Source organism: Macaca mulatta, chromosome 4 (assembly GCF_049350105.2).
Source record: "Macaca mulatta isolate MMU2019108-1 chromosome 4, T2T-MMU8v2.0, whole genome shotgun sequence".
Classification (NCBI taxonomy): Eukaryota; Metazoa; Chordata; class Mammalia; order Primates; family Cercopithecidae; genus Macaca; species Macaca mulatta.
In genome coordinates this window covers 125,616,306-125,641,517 of record NC_133409.1, presented here as the reverse complement: position 1 = coordinate 125,641,517, position 25,212 = coordinate 125,616,306, and the positions used below count along the sequence as shown (strand labels likewise).

The following is a 25,212-nucleotide window of genomic DNA, read 5'->3' as shown; positions in this document are numbered from 1 at the left end:
ACCCAGGCTGGAGCGCAGTGGTGCAGTTTTGGCTTACCACAACCTCTGCCTCCTAGGTTCTAGCGATTTTCCTGCCTCAGCCTCCCGAGTAGCTGGGATTACAGGCACCCACCACCATGCCCAGCTAATTTTTGTATTTTTAGTAGAGACAGGGTTTAGCCATGTTGGCCAGGCTGGTCTCGAACCCCTGACCTCAAGTGATCCGCTTGCTTCAGCCTCCCAAACTGCCAGGATTATAGGCGCGAGCCGCTGCGCCTGGCCATAATTCTTTTTTTTTTTTCTTGAGATGGACTCTCACTCTGTCGCCAGGCTGGAGTGCAATAGTGCAATCTCAGCTCACTGCAACCCCCGCCTCCCAGATTCAAGTGATTCTCCTGCCTCAGCCTCCCAAGTAGCTAGGAATTCTTTAAATTTTTAAGAGACCGTTTTTACATATTTGAGAGAAAAGGCTAAATTGAGGTGGAACACACACACACAAAGCACAGAGCTGTGAGTCTGGTATTCTGTGATTTAGTCCTAATTTGCTCTCTGACTTTGGACACACATCCTGTAACCTGTGTTTTAGTTCTTTCTGCAGAAAATGAGTGTCAAGAATTATAGAAATTAGAATAAAAATCAGCTACAGAGCATCTGGAAATGGGTATGAGTATGGGAGGGAGGACATTATGGGCTGGTGGTAGCATAAGGTTCAAAGAACTCAACTGATTTACCCAAGATCTCAAGAAATTTACGTGAAAATAGTTGTGAAACTTAGTATAAAGAGCAATGTGCACAGGTTACTAAGACGTATCTATCGGCATAAAAGCAACACCACAAAAGGGTAATCAGAGAAGACAACTTGATGCTTTGGTATGCTACATAGAAATAATTCTTTCCAGTCAAAAAACTAGCAAGTTCATTCATTTATTCATTCACTCAATATTTAATATGCATTTACCGTGTGCCAGGAAGTAAGGCACTGAGAGCAGCCGCTGTGCATATGGAGAGCTCAGAGCTCCAAAGGGAGCTCAGGAGTAAACCAGGAGAAAACCTGGTGGAAGAGCACTCAGGTGATGAAAAAAGACATGCATAGGTCTGCAGTTGAAGGGCACAGGACTACAAGGAGACCAGTGCATGAGTGGGGAGCCAGCAGCCAGGGGAAGAACATGGTGAGACATGGGGCTGGATGTGTGGCAAAGGGCCAAGACAATGCAGACTCTCATGAACGTCTTAAAGGATTGTAAACTTTTTTCCTAAGAGCTATGAAAAGCCATCAAAATGCATTAAGGAGGATTGGAAGAGATTAAATGATCAGATCTGGGGACGGACAGAGAAAAAAATTTAAATGGTCAAAGAACTCCCACAAAATCCAGTTAAGTGGCCACGGTGGCTTGCAGAAGAATGTGGCAGCAGTAGATAAAAAGTGGTCAAGTCAGGAGATATTTAGAAAGGCAAATCTACAGAACTCAGTTACATGACAATGGTTATAGTAAACAGGGCTGTAAGCACGGATGAGAGACAACACAGAGAGAAAAGAAAAAGTCCAACACGCAATCTTGAAAAACTCCAGTGTTTACTGGCCTTGTGAAAGAGGCCAAGTTTACAGAGGGAACTGAGCAGGAGCAGACAAGAAGTGGGAGAAAAACCAGGAGTACAGTGTCATAAAAGCTAAAGGAAAGAGTATTTCAAGAAGAAAAGAATGGCCAATAGCGTGAAATACTAAAATGTAAGGAAGATGAGGCCTGAAAAATATCCACTGGATTTAGCTACACAGAAGTCACCCATCATCCAAGAACAAGCATTTTAATGAATTATGGAGTAAGAGACTAGATTAGTATGTGTTGAAGAATGAGTATGAAGTGAAGAAATGATGATGGAGAGGATATTGCCAACTCTTCTGAGGACTTTGGCCTTGAAGGAAAGGAATGATATAAGGTAGTAGCTGGAATAAAGCATGCAGTTAAGGAAGAGTGTTTTTGTTGATGGTTGTTTTATTAACAGAAGAGGCTGCAGCATACTTAAAATCCAATAAGAAAAATCTATTGAAGGAAAAAGATGAAGATATACAAAAAAGGTTTCTAAGGCAATGACAGAAATAAGATCCAGGGCACAGCAGGAGGGGACAGGCTTTGGGTGGGTGGAGAGAGGACTCCTGTGTTGAAAAGGAGCAGGGGTGTGAGGATGGGCGCAGATGAAGATAGGTTTGTGTTTTTGGTAGCAAAAAAGACTTTCTACTTGTTGGCTTCAATTTTCTCTGAGAGTAGGAGTCTAGATCACCTGTTAACACTGAGAAAAGGTGGTGGGAGGAGGTGCTGTGAGGAAGAGAAGGGTTAATCACACAGATAGAAAAAGACTGCTGGCCAGAACCATTTGAGGCTGGTGATGATGAAGTTCTAATGAAATCCATCTACCCTGAAGTATCGCTTTCTCTGGTGTGCTTCCTGTGTGGGGACATGCACAGACAAAGCACATGGCTGGGCTCATATAGGCTCAGCCTTTGCTGGCGAAACAGTACATACTCAGCAGTTTGCAAGGAACTGAAAAGGGATTGGGTGGAAGTGTAAAACAAAACAAAAACAAGCCTCATTCCATTTACCTAGACACCATTTTTAGAACACCTTCTATGCTACAGAACAACCCACACAGAGGTGACTGAAGACACATATGCCACTTAACATCTGCTTTTCAAAAGATCACAATAAAAATATACATTCAATATGTCTCACTATCCTATGACAGCAGAGAAGTTACCATAACAAATTCCTGAAGATGACTGTTTCGATTAAATCATGTTCAGGCTTAGCATGTCCTTACCGTTCTTACTGGTGCAAAAAGCAGCTCACCTTGCAATCGCCAAAAAAAAAAAAAAAAGGCCTGCATAACTCAGTGTGGACATCCCTTCATGCTCATATTTGGGCACAGATTAGAAACAAGCTATGAAGGTAATTTTCCCTTGTTCTCAAAACTAGGTGCCTGAGTTTTTTCAAATGTTCTTTTTTTTTTTCTACAAAGTGACTCTCCATTAACAATAAGGTAGACAGCAAAAATGAGAAACAGTATATTTATAGCAAGCTTAGTACTTCGAGGTTAGAGTCTAACAACTTCAATAATTAAAAGATACCTAACAAATTATGACTTTCTCACTTCACAAAGAACAATAAATCCCATAACAGCCTAAATTTTAATGAATACAGAGAATGGTATTGATGTTGATAGAGAAGTAACTCCTCCAGTACCTATATTTTAGTGAACTAAGAAAAGTAAAATTTAAGTAAACTTTAGTGACTAAAGGATAAATACACCCTCCCCAAAAAGGGGGTAGTGGGAATCAATTTATTCTTATTATGGTAGAAAAACAATTCTCAAACTACTTCATATTACAGACTAAGATGAGAATGTGAATAATCAAGTCAAAATACAAGAAGTGTTAAAACAAACAGATGGAGAAGAAAAACAGATGGAGTTACATATACCGGCTGCTCCTGTAATGTAAAAGAAATCTTCATGTGAGAGAAAGGTAAGAGAATGCTAAAGGGAAACATGACAAAGGTAGGACTTGTCAAGTTTCTAAGCAAGGAGAGTCTTGATCAAAACCCCATCTTCCCTCAAGCTCTACAGCCCTATTGTTAGTGGATCAGTGGCAGCATGCAGGGGGAGGGGAAACTCATGTTTACTACATTCTTCCTGAATTTCCAGGAGAGTAATAGGCAGTCTCTCGTATGCTACCTCAAGACAGTCCCACTCTTTTTTTTTTTTGGTGAGACGGAGTTTCACTCTTGTTACCCAGGCTGGAGTGCAATGGCGCCATCTCAGCTAACTGCAACCTCTGCCTCCCGGGTTCAAGCGATTTTCCTGCCTCAGCCTCCTGAGTAGCTAGGACTATAGGCGCCACCAGTTAAAAAAAAAATACAAAAAGTTAGCCACCAGGCCTGGCTAACTTTTTGTATTTTTAGTAGAGCTGCCATTTCTCCATGTTGGCCAGGATGGTCTTGAACTCCTCACCTCAAGTGATCTGCCTGCCTCAGCCTCCCAAAGTGTCAGGATTACAGGCATGAGTCATCACACCTGGTTGACCCTCTAACTTTTTCAATGATCACGTCACTGAAATTTGTCAACTTATTTGGTCATTTTTCCCCCCTAAACTCTTAACACGTGCATGCTTAGACTAACAGCTTGCACATCAAACAGAGTGAAACATGGGCCTGCAATTTCATCACTGGGATAGCTTTAAAAGCTGAAAAGAAATAATTTTATGAATGAAAGGGCAAAGTAAAAGAAAGAATAGAAAAAAAAAGAGTGGAGCTTAGACCTGCTAAAAGGTACTTAACAATAAAGAGGTGTTTGTTTCTCAAAGGCATCATGGAGGGAAACAGTGCAGAAGGGGTATGCATCAGTACAACTCTTTTGGCAGACAATTCAGAGGTACGTCTCAAAATTTTAAATGTAATACCCTTTGTCCCAGCAATTCCATTTCCAGGACCTTATCCTATGGACATATTCACATGCCTCACAAAGACACATACAAAGTTCAATACAACAGTTTTAAAAGCAAAAAAAAAAAACAACCAAAAAAACATAATATCCATCAATAAGGCGCTCTAAATAAAATGTGACATGCATACAAAAGAATACCATATGGCATTTTTTAAAAATCACAGATACGAGAAAAAGTAAGACTGTGGTACAAAGTGCCTGCTGTAGAAACTGCAACCAGGTTTGCCAGGCTCCCATGAAGAAGACAGCCAGATGAGCTATCTCCCTACTGTGGCTGTGTCACTTTTTCAGTTTTCTGCCTCAAAAATGGAAGTAGGAGAATGTGGGCTATACCTTACATCACATCTATAAAGATCTTTTTCGGCTGGGCATGGTGACTCATGCCCATAATCCCAGCACTTTGGGAGGCCAAGGCAGGTGGATCATTTGAGGTGAGGAGTTTGAGACCAGCCTGACCAACATGGTGAAACCCCATCTCTACTAAAAATACAAAAAAATTAGCCAGGCATGGTGGTGCACGCCTGCAGTCCCAACTACTCGGGAGGCCGAGGCAGGAAAATCACTTGAACCCGGGAGGTGGAGGTTGCACTGAGCCGAGATCACGCCACTGCACTCCAGCCTGGATGACAGGGCAAGACTCAATCTCAAAACAAAACAAAACAAAACAAAACAAAACACACACAGTAATGGGAGGCTTCATACTACAGAGAATTTCTGTAAAATTAATCTAGGCAAGAAGGCCAGGAACATAAAAACAAAGTAATATATTCAGGTATTTCCTCTAAATATTTACATGCCAAATTACATCCCCCAAATTGTATGTAAAACCATATAGCCACAATAAAAATTGTCACCAGATGTAGACACTAACTCTTACAACTTGCTTGGATGCAGATGCATTACATTATAAGCAGTGTACATTAGCTCTTCACAAATTTTAAAATGCGATAATGGTTAGAACTCATCCATTCCTGCTCTCAAAGTTCAATCATTTGAGTTCATTTGGCAAGGTAAATAAGCAATTCGATTTTTTCTACACAGGCTGAAATATTGGTAACTATTTTTTAATTGATAACTTTCAGGCTATGTGTGTGTCTGGCTTATGGCCAAACTACAGCCCATGGCTGTGTGTATGCACACACATACACATACCCTCATACCTCTGCATTCTGCAGCCTGAAGGCTAAGTCAACACCAAGCCAACTTCCTATGGGAACATTTCAAACCCTAAAGGGCCTTCTCCCGGTATTAAACCAGTCCAATCCAGTTTAGCTTCTAAGGTGTGACTGAATTCATGCCTATGACTGAATCACCAGCCTCCAGGTCATACTATTAAACAAGCTGACTCTGACCACAGCTATACAATCTAACCTTCCCAGTTACAGCATATTTAAACTTTAATATAATGAAATATGATGGCCCTATTATATTCTCATTCAAAATGCAAACAATGGACAAAATAATTGCTATCCAACTACATACTCAGACAAGTGAAAAGTTCCTGCCTAATTAGAAAACATTTAACTGCTTTGCTCCTGCATACAACCTATTCCCAAAATTTTGCATCTTAATTGGTTAATATATTTAAAACAAGCCTATGAAAAGACTGCCAGGGGCATTAAAAGGCAAATTATTTATTTATTTACATTTTGCTTTTTTATTTTTATTTTTTAAAGGCAATTTAAATAAACGAATGAGATAAATTAAAAACAAGAATAAGACAGGCAGAAACTAGTAAGCAGAAAAAATCTCTTCAAACACACACACCCCTAGTTTTAGTTTTGACATACTTCGTATCTTTCCATAGTGCCACCTCTGATTTGCAATAGGCCCTTCCACACATTTTGCACTGTTCTCTCTGGCCTTCAGGTACATATTCATGTTCATGCCTGCTCAGGCAGACTTGTTTTTACACAGAGCAATGTTAGGCGCTGTTGTTTTGGAATTTGGCTTTCATTAATGTTCTAGGGCAGATATCCACTTGGAGAGAATGAGAGAAGCCAGACAAGTCAGAGGCTAAGTTTCAAGCTGGAAGTCAGAGCTTTACCTCTTTCAAAAAGAAACAAGTCAATTTTACTGTGATGCCTCGGCAAACCCTTAAATAAGAGGAGAGTTGAACCCTCTGCTTGTAACACCTACCTCTGAAGAATAAGCACTACTGCCCTGGATTTCACTCCTCTATATCAACCCCAACTCTTGGGGACTTATTAATCCACTAGTGTTTAAAGGATACTCCTAGGATCCCTTGCCTATTGGCTCTGGGTTAATTCTACTTTATTCTCTCTTGATTTTAACCTACTTACACACCAGATGTTTTTGTGACATTCTTTTGATCTAAGTTCATCAAATCCAGTATTCTTTGTTAGTCTTTTGATTGAAAATTAAGGTAAGATTAGGGGCAATAGTAAGGCTTATTTACCCACAGTTGTGGTTTTTAGCAAAAAGCTTGTATTATATTCTTAAAAAAATTAAAGTATACAAACAGAACAAGCAGAAACTAGTACATGTATGTAATATTTTTATTACTTGAACCTTTTCCATTGAAAACTGAACATAACACACAGAAGTTCCTAGAAGGAATTATGAACAGAATTTCCTAACACAGGTTTAAGGGAAAGACATAATGTATTTATCAGTGACCTATTTAAATAGAAGCTATAGAACTATCCCTTGCAATCTCTTCCACTAAAGCATATAACTTTCATTCTTATTACCCCCATTGCATAATCCAGGCTCTTCGTCCTCTTTAGGATAATGTGACATACTAAAACTGCTTAATTTCGCTGTAATTTTGCTCTTACTCATTCTAAGAATCTTAATGTTCTTTTATTATCCATAATTTTCCTTAAGTTGTTAAGAGTTGTTGCTGATACTATTTTCATAGATGGCTAACTGTAAGTTAAACTGTAAAGCTAACTCTAAGTTAAACAAGTTCATTAAACCCTCATTAATTAAAGTTAAACAACTTTGGTAACTAATTAATTAGTTAAACAACTAAATTAGACCCTCATTAATTTCTTACAAGAGGCAAAGACCTTAGTTGTCAGTTCTATATGGTACTATTCTTTTAGTCATTTCTTAAGTTCATTGATAATTTTCATATATCTTGAGATGCACTATCACAGTTGTTCTGGTCAACAGTTCCATTCCTTGAAATCTAGTTTGCCTAAAGAAAACTATGTAAGTAGTTACATAGAAGTATATGAAGATGAGAATTCAGAGCAATCACCTCTGTTATGTAAAAGGTATGTGATGTCAAAAACATGAGTTACTCTTTGAGCCTCAGTTTCTTTATTGATAAAAATGAAGTCATGCCATAAAGACGGCAACAACCGGACACTGGGGACTACTATGGGGTGGGGGGCAAGGGCTGAAAAACTACCTATTAGGTGTGATGCTCACTACCTAGGTGACAGGATCAGTTGTACCCCAACCCTCAGCATCATGCAATATATCCAAGTAACAGACCTGCACATATACCCCTAGAATCTAAAATAAAAGTTGAAATTATTTTAAAAACAGAGTCACAATCTATTTCACAGGACTGTGGTAATTTTAAAAGCTAACACATTAAAAAACAGCTAGGACAGAAACTGCCACATGGCCAATATTATACATCTATTTCTTAAGTAATTATTTTGTGACTGTTACTCACTTTTTAACTTCATGGATCATTTTTATTCCATAACATCTATAAACTACACTTATTATAAAAATCTCTCTTCATTGTTAGTTATTTCATATATTAATTCTTTCAAGAAACATGAAAATTATATTTTCCATGGAAAACTTTAGGATACTGAATTGTTAGGAAAACAAATACTCTTTATAGGGTTAATAAACATTCTTTTTATTTTCAAGAGTCATATTCTATATGGAAACACTAATAAAAATGTGCTGGACAATCCAAATATATTTGATTAATAACTTATAACAGTATAATTTATATTAATACAAAATGTGAAGGATGCTATTGCTCTGTTCCTATTTCAGATCAATATTTCTAAATCTTTAGAAGATATGCACCAAAAATCTTACTAAGTCAGTCACCTATCACAAATAATATTGGTTTGCTTTTAAGTCAAAAATATATTTTCCTTCTAATCTCTGGAGAAAAATTTCCTATTCCATCTTGAGGATGCAAATTTGCTGCATAAGGATAACCACATCCCTCTTTTCATCCACTACAGCAACCAACAGAAACCAAGCCTACTGTGTCACCTCAGATAAATTTTATTGCCAAAGCCAAGTAAAATCCATATAAATGTTTGATCTAAATACAGAAAATAAAGCCCAATAAAATGGACATTTTCCACAACAAATCCAAATACAGCACAAAACTTATGGAAATAATTATCAAGGAAAAACAATTATTAAGTAAAAAACTACTCTTTTTTTGAGACAGGGTCTTGCTCTGTCACCTACCCTGGAGTGTGGTGACACAGTCACAACTCACTGCAGTCTCGACCTCCTGGACTCAAGCTACCTACCCACCTCAGACTCCCAAGAAGAAAATGAGGAGGAGGCAGAAGCAGATAACGTTTAGGACCCTTTTTAGTCTAAAGCTGTACTAACAGACTATAAACACAACACAGAAGTCAGGTCACAATAGGCGGAGTCAAGCAACTGAAAGTAGAAAATTTAAAAAATAACTCCAAAGAAAATTCTAAATTCTAATTCTAAATTCTCTACAGGTGTGTGCTACCATGCCTGGCTAATTTTTAAATTTTTTGTAGAGATGGGGTCTTGGTGTGTTGCCCAGGCTGGTCTCCAACTCCTGAGCTCCAGCAATCCTCCTGCCTCAGCCTCACAAAGTGCTGGGATTACAGGTGTGAGCCAGGGCATCCAGCCAAGACATTACTCTCTAAATGTGATTATGATTGTCCAATATCAAAAAATTTGCACATGGTGATATTTTGACTGTTTATATTTGTCTCTTTTTTCTTTTAGAGTAAATCAAGGTATTCAACAGAGAGAAATACATACAATTCAACTCTCTTAATTATTTCACATGCTGGAAGAAAAGTACTCATTTTTTTTTTTAAGAAAGGCTCAATGACTTCAACTAAAAATGAAGTTCTATAGATGAAAGGTTTCTTCTAGTGAAAGAAACCACAATAACATTTTATAAGCTACAGAACAACAACAGAATTTCAGCAACAAAGAAATCTTGTAAGCATTTAAACCTGATACATGGTATTTTAACCATGAATTTTAACAAAGGAAAATAAAGCAAACTAGGAAAACCAAAGTTCTAAGTTAAAGCTACACATTGTTCTAAAAAGTTATTTCTGTCAAAATAAAAGTTCAAAACAAATAACTAATTCAAAGACTCAAATTCTCACCTAAAGCAGTAAGAGCTCTATGACATCAAACTTTCATAGGAAATTTTAGGATCTCTGACACACACAATGAAATACTTAAGTACTTAGGAGAAAAATGCGTTTTATATATATATACACACACACACCAATTTGTATTTATAATTATTCATGAGTACTAGAGAGATAATGTCCAGAGGTCATTGTTTTTAAAAGTGGGGGTTTTTCTAATCTATTTTATTTTTGTAGAAATGGGGTCTTGCTATATTGTCCAGGTTGGTCTCAAACTCCTGGCCTCAAGCAATCCTCCTGCCTCATCCTCCCTGCCAAAAGTAGGTTATTTTAGAAGAATAGCTGGCTCCTATATTTTGCTTCTGCCTAAAAAACTTCAAAGGAGAGAGCAGAACACACCCTCAAAGAAGCACTGTTACAAATACTTTAGGTATCACAATTGAAATATTTTAATTCAAAGGCCACAAAGATTCTATCATTCCAAGTACAGAATGTGTCCAGCTGCACAGCCTTCTCATGGCCTCTCATTCTAAGTCACCTGGACAGTGCAGTATGATGATGGCTGTGTCTGCAGCCACTAAACCTTCACTCAAGAAGATCTGGTGCTTTAAACAAGTGTAGGCAAGTTGATCCTGGTTTTTCTTTTTGATTCAGCAACCTACACCCACCTCTATTTAAATGTTGTTCCACAAAGGAAGGATACAATTATAGTGTTTAAAAATAGGGGCCAGGCGTGGTGACTCATGCGGCCAAGCACGGTGGCTCACGCCTGTAATCCTAGCATTTTGGGAGGCCAAGGTAGGTAGATCACCTGAGGTCAGGAGTTCAAGACCGGACTGGCCAACATGGTGAAATCCTGTCTCTACTAAAAAAATAATAATAATAATAAAATTAGCCAGGAGTGGTGGCAGGTGCCTGTAATCCCAGCTACCTGGGAGGCTGAGGCAGAAGAATCGCTTGAACCTGGGAGGCGGAGATTGCAGTGAGCCAAGATCATGCCATTGCACTCTAGCCTGGGCAACAATAACGAAACTACATCTCAAAAAATACATTAATTAATTAAATAAAATAAAAATAGGGGCTCCTGAGTGTGCATATGTGGAGGATTCATTACAGTTTTTAGATGTTGAAATTTCCAAAATAAAAAGGGAGAAAGGAAAGGGGAGAGAAAAGAGAAGTGAAAGAAAAGAAGAGGAAAGAGAGAAAGAGAACGGGATGTCAAATCAAACAGAGCTGGCTTTGAGTCTAAGTTCTCTAACTTATTAGCAGTATAAACTTGGTAAACCTAAGGTTCCTTATTTGTAAAATTTGGATAATAACAATTCCTGCTTTATGGATTGTTAGGAGATTTGAATGAGATAACATGTGTATAGCATTTAAGAGAATATAGAAAGTTATCAAACCATTAACTATCCTATATAATTATTTTTATTGTAATCAAATAAATTTGTTAGTTTAATGACTTTATAGTTCACATATAGTTTATAATTTAATGACTTCATAGCTTTAGGAATATAGTTAGTTACTCAACAACATGACATAATATTTGTAAACCAAAAAAAAAAAAAAAAACCTAACTGAAAAAACTGAAATCAAGTTTTCAGCCTGTAATCCCAGCACTTTGGGAGGCCGAGGTGAGTGGATCACTTGAGGTCAGGAGTTCGAGACCAGCCTGGCCAACATGGTGAAACCCCATCTCTACTAAAAACATAAAAATTAGCCGGGTGTGGTGGCATACGCCTGTAATCCCAGCTACTCGGGAGGCTGAGGCAGGAGAATCGCTTGAACCTGGGAGGTGGAGGTTGCGGTGAGCCGAGATCGTGCCACTGCACTCCAGTCTGGGTAACAGCACGAGACTTTGTCTCAAAAAAAAAAAAAAAGAAATACATTATTTTCAGTAAATACTTTCTGGGGATTTAGCTTCTTATAAGGCAATAAGAACATGAACCCAAGAGCCAGATTGCCTAAGTTTGAGTTCCAAGTCTGCCACTCACTGGTTGTATGACTGCAAGCCAAGTATTTACTGTGTCTCAGTTTCTGTCTGTTTACTGGGATGACAATAGGGATGTTGTGAGGAGTAAATGAATTAACATATGTAAACTGCTTAGAATAGTGCCTGGCACTTAGTAAGTGTTATGTAAGTATTAATGTGGATTTAGTTGTTAATAATTCTCAACAGGAAACTATTTACCACCCCAAAACTGGCAATTGCTAAGCCCACTCACTAGAGTAATTAGACTAGGAGATACGAACTGGAAACTTGTGGGCTACAAGTCTGAACTAAACTCTAACCTTCACACTCAGCAGTTCTTTAGAGGCAAAATTAAAGCTTGCTAGCTGCTAAGTTACTGCCAATATCCAAAGACATATTACAGCCGTGTGTGTGTGTGTACGTGTGTGTGTGTGTGTGTGTACACACTACAATTCAGAATGATGGCCTCTAAGTAGTGGAAATGTGATTTTTAAAATTTTTTTTTATTTTCTTAAGCCAGAGTCTCACCCTGTCACTCAGGCTGCAGTGCAGTCACATGATCATGGCTCACCACAGCCTTGGCCTCCGGAGTAGCTGGAAATACAGGCGCCTGCCACCATGCCAAGCTAATTTTTCATATTTTTTTGAAGAGAGAGGGTTTTACCCTTTTGCCAAGGCTGTTCTCGAACTCCTAGGCTCAAGCAACGTACCCACTTTGGCTTCCCTAAGTCCTGGGATTACAGGCATGGGCCACTGCACGCGGCCGATTTTTTATTTCAATTTTTCTGTATTTTCTAATTTTTTGCCATGTTTTTTCTTCTATAATAATAAAAGATAATTTTAAAATTCAGAAATGAAAGAAACATGTCTTACAGTTGTATAAGGAAAATATCCACAAATTCCATACCTGTATTTATGAATGATGGCATTAAATAATTTTCCATCTCTCCAGCAGGTAGTGAAATTTTCACACCGAATTCCAGCATAACCCTCTGTTGCCTGCTGTGTCCAGAGTAGCAATCTCTCTTTTGCAGACATATCCTCTGACTCTCCAGTAACATGGATATCAGATATCTAGATATAACAGAAAGTGTTAAACCTTTAGAAAGGAAGGAAGCTAACTCAGATTAAGAACCTACTACGTGCCAAGCACTTTCCAAATGTAAGATTAGGATAATAACAATTCAAGCTTTATGAGATTGTTAAGAGATGTGAATGAGATGACATGTGTATCGCACTTAAGAGAATGCCCCACATGTAGAAAGTTATCAAACCATTAGCTATTCTATATAATTATTTTTATTTAGCCCTCATATCTCTCCCTTACAAATTTTCCCCATTTTACATATAGGAAATAAATAAATTTTCTCCATTTTACATATAGGAAATCTGACTTTCAAAGAGGTTAACAACAGATTGAAAAAGTCAGATTTAACTCATTTGTGTCCAATTTAAAAGCATTTATTCTCTTTTTACTAAACCAAAACTCTACAGTATTGAAAATTTTACATTCTTCTTTCCGAATCAGTTTTGTTAAAACAACTTAAGGAGACACATTTCCAAGTTCAAATGGATCAGAAGTAAAACCTATAAATTACTCTATACTACCACCTGCAGAGCAGAATTTGATCCAACAGGTATTCTGTGTAAAGAACAATGAAAGAAGTAGTATTCTCTCCTATTAACTATATTATATAATAATTTGGTCAGAAGTCTCTAATGTTCGCATGAGTCCTTGCTCGGCTTGCTCAACCTGAAACCTTTATCAACTGATTTTTTCTCCTGTATTTTGTTCTCATGAAGTTTTCTAAAAGTCTCTTCCACCGAATAATGATAAAACAGGCCACCAGTTTCCCAAGAAACCTCTTTGGAAATTTTTTACATTCTCTCAAGAGCACCTCTTTGATAACGGTCCTACTTAATCTGCTGATAATTACATTAAGGCACAAAGTGACTTTACCAGGGGTCACACAGTAATTCCAAAGCTGAGATTAACACCACCAACAACTGTTCCCTCAATCAGTGCAAGATGCAAAGCCAAGGGATCAACAAGACAGGCGGCACGCCAGAATCAGGATGAGCAAGTCAGAGATGGGAAGCAAGACATAGGAAGAACAAATCATTCTGTAACAGGGAAAATATCACTAGACTAGAGTCATGAGACAGGCTTCTAGACCTGGTTCCTAGTCCCATAGGTTTGAATAATTCATTTCATGTTTGAGAGTCAACTTCCTTATCTATAAAATGAGGAGGAGACAGAAGCAGATAACGTTTAGGACGCTGTTCAGTCTAAAGTTTTACTAACAGACTATACACACAACACAGAAGTCAGAGGTCACAATAGGCAGAGTCAAGCAACTGAAAGTAGAGAATTAAAAAAAAAAAAAACTCCAAGGAAAACCTGTTACATGTGGCAGTGCCAGGCTCAAACAGGAAGCCCTTTATTCTTCCCAGCTGCCACAGAGCCAGAGGCACAGCCAAGCCAGGGACCCGGGGCAGGAAGGCTGTGGCAGTGAAAGCCCTTGCCAGGCCTGGCAGCCCCTGACAACTTCACTTGTTGGAAATGACAGGGGGCCTCACACACTCCTTCTCCAGTGTTCAGCAGAGGCTGCCATGCCCCATGGAGCTTCACTCTCAGTCACAGTCTGAGACACTCTGCTTGACAAATGGCCAGGATTGAAAAGTGGAACAAACAGTCTCAATTTTAATAATCTTTGCCAGGGATCCATGCCAATCTCCACAGCATGGAAAAGAACTCTGTACATAAACACATCATATAGTATACATAGAAGAAATTTCTTTTTTTTAATGTGGAAAAAAAAAACAGCATAAAATTTACCAATATTCTTTGGCCCAAGTTCCAACGATATTCTGGTCAAAAATTATGCTACAGTACCTTTTCAGCACATCCCAAGAGTTTAAATCCCATGTCCACCATTCACATGTTCAAGTTACTTAACTGCTTTAAGCCCATTCCCTTACTTGTAAAATAATGATGATTATACGTGTTGTGAGAATCAACAACATTAGCACAGCGTAATATGCCTGGCCCATAGTCAGTACATGCTCAAAATAGGTGAGCTATGTTACTATTGTAGTTATTGTTATTCTTTTTGAAAAAGGGAGAAGTAAAACCTTGACATCATCATCATCATCATTATTATTATTATTATTATTATTATTTTTGAGATGGAGTTTCACTCTTGTTGCCCAGGCTAGAGTGCAATGGCGCGATCTCGGCTCACCGCAACCTCCACCTCCCAGGTTCAAGCAATTCTCCTGCCTCAGACACCCAAGTAGCTGGGATTACAGGCATGCACCACCATGCCCGGCTAATTTTGTATTTTTAGTAGAGATGGGGTTTTTCCATGTTGAGGCTGGTCTCGAACTCCTGACCTCAGGTGATCCACCTGCCTTGGCCTCCCAAAGTACTGGGATTACAGGCGTGAGCCACTGTGCCTGGCCAACTTTACTATTTTCTTAACTCTCTTCCCATAAAGAGGAATAAAAGAATAAGTTTTTAAAATTTGCTGCCTTAAACCAATTAAAATCTATGATCACAAGGGTTCAGAGAAGCTAATCTAGGAAACGGTGAATGAAAAAGTTGAGGCCAGGCGTGGTGGCTCACACCTGTAATCCCAGCACATTGGGAGGCCAAGATGAGAGGATCACTTGAGCCTAGGTGTTCGAGACCAGGCTAGGCGACACAGTGAGACCCCATCTCTATTTAAAAAAAAAAAAAAAAAAAAAGTTGCCTGGCATAATAGCATGTGTTCACAGTCCCAGCTACTAGGGAGGCTGAGGCAGAACGCTTGAGTCTAGGAGGTTGAGGCTGTAGTGAGCCATGATCACACCACTGCACTCCAGCCTGGATGACAGAGTGAGACCCTTAAAAACAAAAACAAAAAAACAAGAAAGAAAAGAAAAGAAAAAGTTGAGCCCCTTGGTCTCTATAACCCTTTAAAAATAGTAAAATCAACTGTTTTGGGGAACCCTTACAATTCAAGAGCCACCTAGATAGTATGTATAATGAGAGATAGAAAAGGTAGATAGCTGGGGTTGTGTGGGACTGTTTGCTGCTAATTCCATGCCAGTCAGTTACAAAAGTATTACCTGTTAACTAGGGAAGTCAGTAAAGTTCAACTACAAGGTATCAGCTTAATAGGTTCAAGTGCTACACAGTAGTTTTACCAGAGGAAGGATGTTAAAGGAGTTTAGAGGTCTGAAAATGGTCTAAATGTCAAGAGAAAATAATGTATTCTTACTAAATAAGTTTCTAATAGATGAATTTCAGATTGTTACAAATGCAATTTCATACTGTTATATATACACACAATTAAAAAGCTATAATTTTAAAATGCATATTCAAAAGCATATTCATATAATTTTACAATGCATATTCAAATGTTATGAACCAAGCTTTAAAATATCAAAGATTAAACCAAGTCCCAGACTCCAGTAGGCCCACAAGCAGGGCAGGTGAATTCTAACTCCTTCACTTTCAGCTTTTCCTGCTATTTCCAATAAACTGAACATCATCCTCTTATACCAATTTAAGGCATTTTTAAAAATACTGTTACCATTAGCCACTAATATATCACACTTTTCATGATACTATGCAACCAAAATTAAAAAGTAAGTTAAATGCTAAAAATTGTTTAAGTCTTCAGTTGTCATTCATAATCCCTGATCTGAAAACTGTGCGTTCAACAGAACAGCCTGAATCTTCCACCAATGACAGGTTAATGGTGGTTTCACATTTGGGTCAGATTCTAGAAAGTAATCAAGCTACCTCCCTTCAAAATCTGGAGGCGATGTAGTGATAATCAGAGAGGGTTCAATTCATACTGCCTGGGTTTCAATCTTAATTCCAACAGTTAATGAAATGAATGACCCAGACTACTCACGTAATCTCCTAAAATCCATTTTCTTTATCTTTTTTTTTTTTGAGACGGAATCTTACTCTGTCACCCAGCATGGACTGCAGTAGTGCCATCTTGGCTCACCTCCGCCTCCCAGGTTCAAGTGATTCTCCTGTCTCAGCCTCCCAAGTAGTTGGGACTAAAGGTGTGTGCTACCATATCCGGCAATTTTTGTATTTTTTGTAGAGACACGGTTTCACCATGTTGTCCAGGCTGGTCTTGAACTCCTGACTGCAGGTGATTCACCCACCTTGGCCTCCCAAACTGCTGGGATTACAGGCGTGAGCCACTGCGCCTGGTCTCACTTTATTCATCTTTAAAACTTAAATAATAACGACAATCTATCCAAAATAGAAATCAAGAAAGCAATCCCATTAACAATAGCTTAAAAAAAGACCTAGTAATAAATTTAACTAAGGAGATAAAAGACCTTTATACTGAAAACACTGATGAAAGAAATTAAAGAAGTCATGAATAAATGGAAAGATATCCCATGTTCATTCATGAATTTGAAAAATTAACACTGTTAAAATGTCCATACTAGCCAAAGCAATCTATAGATTCAATGCAATCCCTATCAAAATTTTCATGACACTTTGCACAGATGTAGAAGAAACAATCCTTCCATTTGAATGGAACCACAAAAGACCCCAAAGAGTCAAAGCGATCTTGAGCAAAATGAACAAACCTGGAAGCATCACACTCTACCTGACTTCAAAATATACTACAAACCTATAGTAATGAAAACATCATGGTACTGACATGAAAACAGACAGACCAGTGGAACAACAGAGAGCCCAGAAACAAACCACGCATTTATGGTCAATTGATATTTGACAAAGATGCCAATAACACACAATGAAGAACAGTCTCTTCAACAAATGATGTCTGAAAAACTGCATATCTACATGAAGAAGAATGATATTAGACCCTTATCTCACACCATATACAAAAATCAATGCAAACTGGATTAAAGACTTACATGTAAGACTTAATATTATAAAGCTACTAAAGAAAATATAAGGAAAAGTTTCTTGACTTTGGACAGGACAATGATTTTTTGGATATGACTCCAAAAGCACAAGTAAAAAAAGCAAACATAGAAAAATGAGATTACGGCAAACTAAAAAGCTTCTGCACAGCCGAAGAAACAATAAACAAAGAGACAAACTGCAGAATGGGAGAAAATATGTGCAAACCATTCATCTTATAATGAGTTAATATCCAAAATATATAAAGAACTAAAACAACTCAGTAATAAGAAAACAAAAAACTTGGCCGGATGTGGTGGCTCATGCCTGTAATCCCAGCACTTTGGGAGGCCAAAGCAGGCAGATCACGAGGTCGGGAGATCGAGACCATCCTGGCCAACATGGTGAGACTCCATATCTACTAAAATACAAAAAATTAGCTGGGAGTGGTGGCACGGGCCTGTAGTCCCAGCTACTTGGGAGGCTGAGGCAGGAGAATCACTTGAACCCAGGAGGCGGAGATTGCAGTGAGCTGAGATTGCACCACTGCACTCCAGCCTGGCAAGAGCGCAATGCTCCATCTCAAAATAAGTAAATAAATAAATAAAAATTTTAAAAACTCAATTTAAAATAAACAAAGGATATCATAATAGACATTTTCTCAAAAGAAGGCATGCAAATGGCCAAGAGGTATATGAAAAAAATGATCAACATCACTAAGCATTGAAGAAATGCAAATTAAAACCACAACGAGATATCACCTCACACCTGTTAGAATGGCTAGTCTCAGGAAAAAAAAAAAGGAAGATAACAAGTGGTTTTTTGTTGGTTTTTGTTTTTGTTTTTGTTTTTGAGACGGAGTCTCACTCTGTTGCCCAGGCTGGAGCACCGTGGGGCAATCTCAGCTCACTGCAATCTCCACCTCCTGGGTTCAAGCAATTCTCCTGCCTCAGCCTCCCGAGTAACTGGCACTACAGGCACCCACCACCACACCTGGCTAATTTTTTTGTAGTTTTAGTAAAGATGGGGTTTTGCCATATTGGACAGGCTGGTCTTGAACTCCTGACCTCAGGTGATCCACCCGCCTCAGCCACCCAAAGTGCTGGGATTACACGCGTGAGCCACTGCACCTAGCTGATGGCAAGTGTTGAGAATGTGGAGAATAGGGAACTTCTGCGCTGTTGGTAGGAATGCAAGTTAGTAAAACCATTATGGAAAACAGTATAGAGATACCCAAAAACTTAAAAATAGAACTACCATATAATCCAGCAATCTCATTACTGGGTATATATCCAAGGGAAATCTATATATCAAAGATATACATGCACTTCCATGTATAATGCAGCATTATTCACAATGGCCAAGATAAGGAATCAATCTAGGTGTCCATCAACCGAAGAATGAATTTAAAAAATGTAATATATACAAACAAAAGAGTACTGTTCAGCCTAGAGAAAAAAAAAAAAAAAAAGGAGGAAATGTAGTCATTAACAACAACATGGATGAACCTGGAGGGAATGTTAAGCAAAATAAATCAGGTACATAAGGACAAATATTGAATGATTTCACTTATACGTGGAATCTAAAAAAGTTGAACTCATAGCTATAATTTAGGAGACTAGAATGGTGGTTACCAGAGGCTGCGGTGGTTGGGGTAGGAGTGATTGGGGTGATATCAGTCAATGGATGCAAAATTTCAGTTAAGAGGAATAAGTTCCTCTTATACAACATAGTGACTATAGTTAGTAACAATGTACTGCATTCTTTAAAATTGCTAAAAGAGTAGATTTTAAGTGTTTTCACCTCAAAAATGTAATTCTGAAGTAATGTATATGTTAATTACTTGAATTTCATGCGATGTTGTACATGATATATATAATTTTTGTCAATTTAAAAAAACTTAAATATAATAATGTCCTCCTTTGGTGGTTCTAAAGATTAAATAAAAACAGTCATATCAAGTGCTTATCACAGCGCCGCCACATAGAAAATTCTATAAATGTTAGCTTCTCCCACCACAACTTATCTATCGATTTTCTCCCACCACTACTTATCTATCCATCCACCCACCCACCCACCCACCCATCCATCCATCCATCCATCCATCCATCCATCCATCCATCCATCTATTTATCTGAGATGAGGTCTCACTCTGTTGCCAGGCTGCAGTGCAGTGACAAGATCACAGCTCACTGCAGCCTCCAACTCCTGGGCTCAACTGATTCTCCCACCTCAGCCTCCCAAACAACTTGGACCACCAGCATGTGCCACTATGTCTGGTTAATTCTTTTAAATTTTGTGTAAGACAGGAGTTTATTTTTGTTGTCCACAAACTCCTGGCTTCAAGTCATCCTCCCACATTGGCCTCCCAAAGTGCTGGGATTATAGGCACGAACCACAGCACCTGGCCCCACCACAATTTTATTACCTTCAGTAGTATTGCTTCTTAAAGCTTTTCACCAACAATCTGTCAGCCAGCACCAAAACAAACAAAATACTTTATACCAGAGTTCCTTTCAGAAACTTGAAGCCTTCATGCCTCACATCCTGGTCATTGCTGGCTACTGCCCAAATTCAAGTTCTTCCTGTCACTGAGCCTCTCCTGCCCATATTTGATCTGGGCTTCATCTCTCCTGACCCAGCTTGCTACCATTCCCAAACTTCCAAAAATATCTACCCCATGGTAAAAAAAAGTCTTATGTCTTCAATACCTTAAACTGCTTTTATCTTTTTACTGAACCCCAAGTATCCCCCACTGCAATAACTAAAATTCAGCCAAGTCGCCCGACTTGGCCCCACAGGTGGGGCAGGTGAATTCTTACTCCTCCAGTGATGCAAAACCTGTGGTTATCAAGTCATTATCTGTAAGCACAAAAAAAAGCATTTTTACATTGTAGGCCACTCTTGCTCTCTGGCTCTCCTCCTTCCCCTCCTTAAACACGATGCTCGCATCCCGCAAAGATGTGGCACCTAGCTGTGTGCCTGGACACCCAAACGCCATCTCCACGTAGCACCCACCATCAGTGCTTTCTTTGTCTCTTCATTTCAGCCAGTCATACACCTACATCCTGGATCTCATCATCTTGAACCAGAACTAGTCTACCTGAGGTATTTAACTTCAAAAAGCAGTTTCCTATTCTTCCAGCACTTTCCTTTGCTAACTCTAGCTAACCAATTATCTGGCCTCATTAACATCTCACATTCCTTGACACGCCCAATTTTCTTCCTATCTATGAACTGTAGAGGAAGAAAAATAATTTTTTCCTCAACTCCCATAAATTCTTAATTGTAACAGACCCCTGTAACAAAAGATAGATTACCAAGAGAAAAACGAAGAGCAGTTTATTGATATATTTCATATATACTTGGGGGACAGGGTGGACTGTGGGAGACCAGAAGATGCCATGTCAAAATAAAAGGTTGTTGAGCTGAAGGCAATTAAGTAGCAGCAGATGCAGGAAAGCTCTCTGCTCTCCATTTGCCTAAAAGCAGGACATAGATTTACAAAGACAAAAGGTATCCTGTCCCCCTCTACCACAGGGAAAAACATTAACCAATAAAGATAACTTTAGTCAGTTATGGGCCTGGAGACGGGACCAAAATTATCTATATGAACAAGCTTTACTAACTGGCCTCTGTCTGCCATTTCTTTCCCTTCCCACAAGTTGCCACCCCCAGAGACTCAGAAGTTTTCTTCTTTTGTCGCGTCATTTCTCTAAAAATACACTGCCTTTTGTTGAAGATGCTATATAAAATGGAATTCAAAGCCGCCTCTAAGAACTGCTCATTCCCTGGGCTCTCCTATGTTTGTATGAAACATACACGTTAATAGACTGTCTTTCTCTTATCAATCTGTCTTTTGTTGTAGGCATCCATTCCAACTAACTTAAGAGGGTTGAAAAAATTATTTTTCTTCCTCTACAGATGCTCCTTCTATCTTTACATTCTTCTGTTTGTCTTGTACTATATTATTTATCATTTCCACCACTTCCTTGCTAATATCCGTAAGTCCCTCACATCTTTGTCCTCACCCTGCAACCACTCCACCACCAAACCTTAATCCTGATCAATCCAGCTGCATGTCTTCTCTGCTTTCACCCTAAGCTATAAACTTCTACCAGAGAAAAGCACACCACCATGTGGACTCCTGCCACTACAAATTCCAGGTCTGTAACCTCAGCTAGGTACTCAAAGAAATGTGGCAATTCTTCTTGGTGTCCTAACTGGCCAGCTCTTTCACCTCTCACAATATTGTTTCAATTCTTTACTATTTGGCTGGGTGTGGTGGCTCACACCTGTAATCCCAACACTTTGGGAGGCCAAGGCAAGAGGATCACTTGAGCCCAGGAGTTCAAGACCAGCCTGGGCAACATAGGAAGACTCTGTCTCTATTTAAAAAAAAAAAAAAAAAAATTAGCTGGGTACAGTGCCGCACACCTGCGGTCCAAGCTTCCTCGAGCCCCTGAGGTGGGAGGATCACCTGGACCCAGGAGGCCAAGGTTGCAGTGAATCATGATTATGCCACTGCACTCCAGCCTGGGTGACACTAAAACTCCATTTCCAAAAATAAAAATTCTTCACTATTTGTCTACAACTACCTACCCTACCACCTCTACTTTTATGTTTTTATGTTTAGCAAACAAATTTCATCTCCTCCTTTAGCCACGTAAGAACCCCCTTCTGTCCTGCTATCCACAAACTTTGCTCCCACATGATCTCCTTTTCCCTTGGGGTTTAAATCCTTTCACCTCCTACTTCCTATCAATCTCATTCTATCAATAATCCCCTCTCATGTGGGTCTCTCAGTATTTAAAATACCCAAGTCTCTTCCATCCTCAAATAAATAAAAATAATCTTCATGAAATCAATTCCCTCTTTACTTATCACCATCTGTCTCCCATTCTCTTCTTAGGAAAGCTACCTTAAAAAGTACTCTATATTTTCTTGTCTCTATTACCTTCACATCTCTACCTGTTTTGATTTGGCCTCTTTCTTACCATTCCACTAAAACTAAGTAAAGGTGACCAGACAAAGTGAGGGAGTTCTTGTTCCTAACTCTATTTTTCCAATAAAGAAGAAAATTAGATTGTTAACATAATGGAAGTGATGGGTAGGGGGATGCTGACTAGTTGAAAGATATTGTGAGAGATTATCTATCACCTCTTCCTTCACAGCCTCACTCATTCAGCAAACACTCATAAATGCCCACTTGTACCATTAATAGGCATTGGTTATACAACAATCCTCATAGAGCTTACAGTCTAATGACAGAAACACACCATGGAGAAGAGCTCAAGAGTTGTTTTCCCATCCTTCCATTTTCTAATCCTGATATCGCTGAGATGTCTGTCACTGGTAATCTTTCTTCTTTGGCTTCCATGACATCACCCCTTCCAGGCTTTCCTCCGGCCTCTCTAACCATTCCTTCTCAGTCTTCATTAGAGGTTCCTCTGTTACCCAACCTTTAACATTATTCCCAGGGCACAGGCCTCGGGCCTCTTTCCTCCACTCTCCTCACTCTCCCTAGATCATCTGTACCACAATGGCTTTAGCTGCCACCTTCACACAGTTGACTCCCACATCCCTATATCCCATCCCAAACCTTAACCCTAAACCCAACTCCCTATCATATACACTTCCATTGCAATAGTAAAACTAACCATGAATTGACGACTTAAATGAGCCAGATACTGTGATTAAGCACTTCATAAAAATTACCTCTTATAATCTTTACAATATACAATATTATTTTACAAATGACAAAGAGACATAAAGTAATAATATGACCTGTTCAAAGTTTACCCAAATTACTAACAGGTAGAAGTCAAATTTGAACTTGAATCTGTCTGGCTACAAAGCTAATACTCTTAATCACTGTGCTGTATCTCACAGCCCCTTCAAACTCAATGTATTGAGAAATTAATTCCTCTTTTTCCTTTCTGTACTTTCTCCTGCATTCCTAGCTCAGAGAATGGCCCCACCATTTACCCAGTTGCTCCCAAATAAAAGAAACTGCTGGGATCATCCTTGATGCCTTTTCAACCTCTGTGCCCACATCCAATTGGTAACACAGTCCTACGCAGCCTCATCTCTCCTCCCTGCCCTCTAACACCCACCCCAAACATTCTTCGTGCTCCAGCCACAGTAAACTACTTCTAGTTCATCAATAAGAATGGATTTCCACAGATACTATGCATTTATACGTACCACTCTTTATCCAGAGAAAGCCCTCACCAATTCCCATCCCATGCTACTCCTCCACTCATCCTTTTCCTTGAGGAAGCCCCAGCTGATTCTGCCTCAGGGGTCTGTGTAAGGGACCTGACGATCTTCTGTACTTTTGAAAGTACTCCACACACACTGGTATAATAGCAGTACCTCTTGTGTGTCATTATTGTCTGTTGTTAGATCTTCTACCCCTCTAACACGTGAGCAGTATATCCTGAAAGATAATGTCTTATTCGCCTTAGTATTGCAATGCCTAGCTAGGGCAGTGCTTGGCACATTATAGATACTCAGTAAATATCCAATGAACAAATGACTTTATGATTGAGTTGGACACCTTGAGAATCTGCATTAATTCACTAAGGAGACCAGGATTCTCTTGGTCACTTCTGTTTTATCACATATTTCAAAGTCCCACTGGGGAGAAGAGGCTTTATTACCTATAGCGGACATGCAGCACACAACCAATCCACCCATAAATATGTCACTAAACCAAATGGGTTTTGTTTGCTTATTATTTACAGAATACAAAACACACGTCTGACAACATTTTTCAAAAAACCTATTTTGGCACTGTGTAAAAACAACCAAAACCTAGTGTTTGTCCTACAAGTTCAAAGAGAGTGTAATGGAAGGTCAACATGCCTACATAAAACGTCTTATGTCATGAATCCAAGTGAACTCATTCTGGGCCTTGACAATCAAGAAGTCATCACTTCTATTTTACTTTTTCATTTGTTTGTTTTTGAGACAGAGACTCGCCGTGCCACCCAGACTGGAGTGCCATGGCACCACCATGGCTCACTGCAGCCTTGATTTCCCAGGCTCAAGCAATCCTCCCACCTCAGCCTCTGAAAGCACTGGGATTACAGGCATGAGGCACCGTACCTGGCCTATTTTACCTTTTCACTTCACATAGGTAAGCTCAAAAACTGAAATAAAAATATTGAAAACTAAGCTCAGCCTAAAAAACATCACTACCAACAACCAAAAAACCCTCATACTCTTACATCTGCTTCTCTTTTTCCCTCATTACGTCTACTCTTACACACAACACTGATACTTTATCCCAAGTTTTCCCTTCTCCCTCTGGATAGAGCTGAGGCAACAGTCAATGACTGAAACACCAATAACTGTAACTAAAAGAAAAAGGTGCAGAGGATTGTGGGTGAGAATCCGCAGGAAGGGAATTTGGACAGGCAAAGTTCAAACCAAAGAAGAAAGCTTGACCCCATTTCACATAGTTCCAACAGTGCTGTCACCAGACACATGCCTGCTCATGGTCAGTCAGGGATATAAAACAACGTAAGTTTTGT

The 25,212-nt window shown here is 39.0% G+C and overlaps 1 protein-coding gene across 25 annotated transcripts in view; it reads right to left on the bottom strand.

Moving 5' to 3' along the window:
• Nucleotides 1–25,212, bottom strand: part of DST (dystonin) — a 488,734-nt gene that overhangs the window by 191,775 nt on the left and 271,747 nt on the right. For all 25 annotated transcript variants that reach the window (XM_015136594.3, XM_077999802.1, XM_015136600.3 and 22 more), the window contains one exon: nt 12,686–12,852. In XM_015136594.3, coding sequence (XP_014992080.3) covers nt 12,686–12,852 — 167 coding nt within the window. The remainder of the gene's footprint in view (nt 1–12,685; nt 12,853–25,212) is intronic.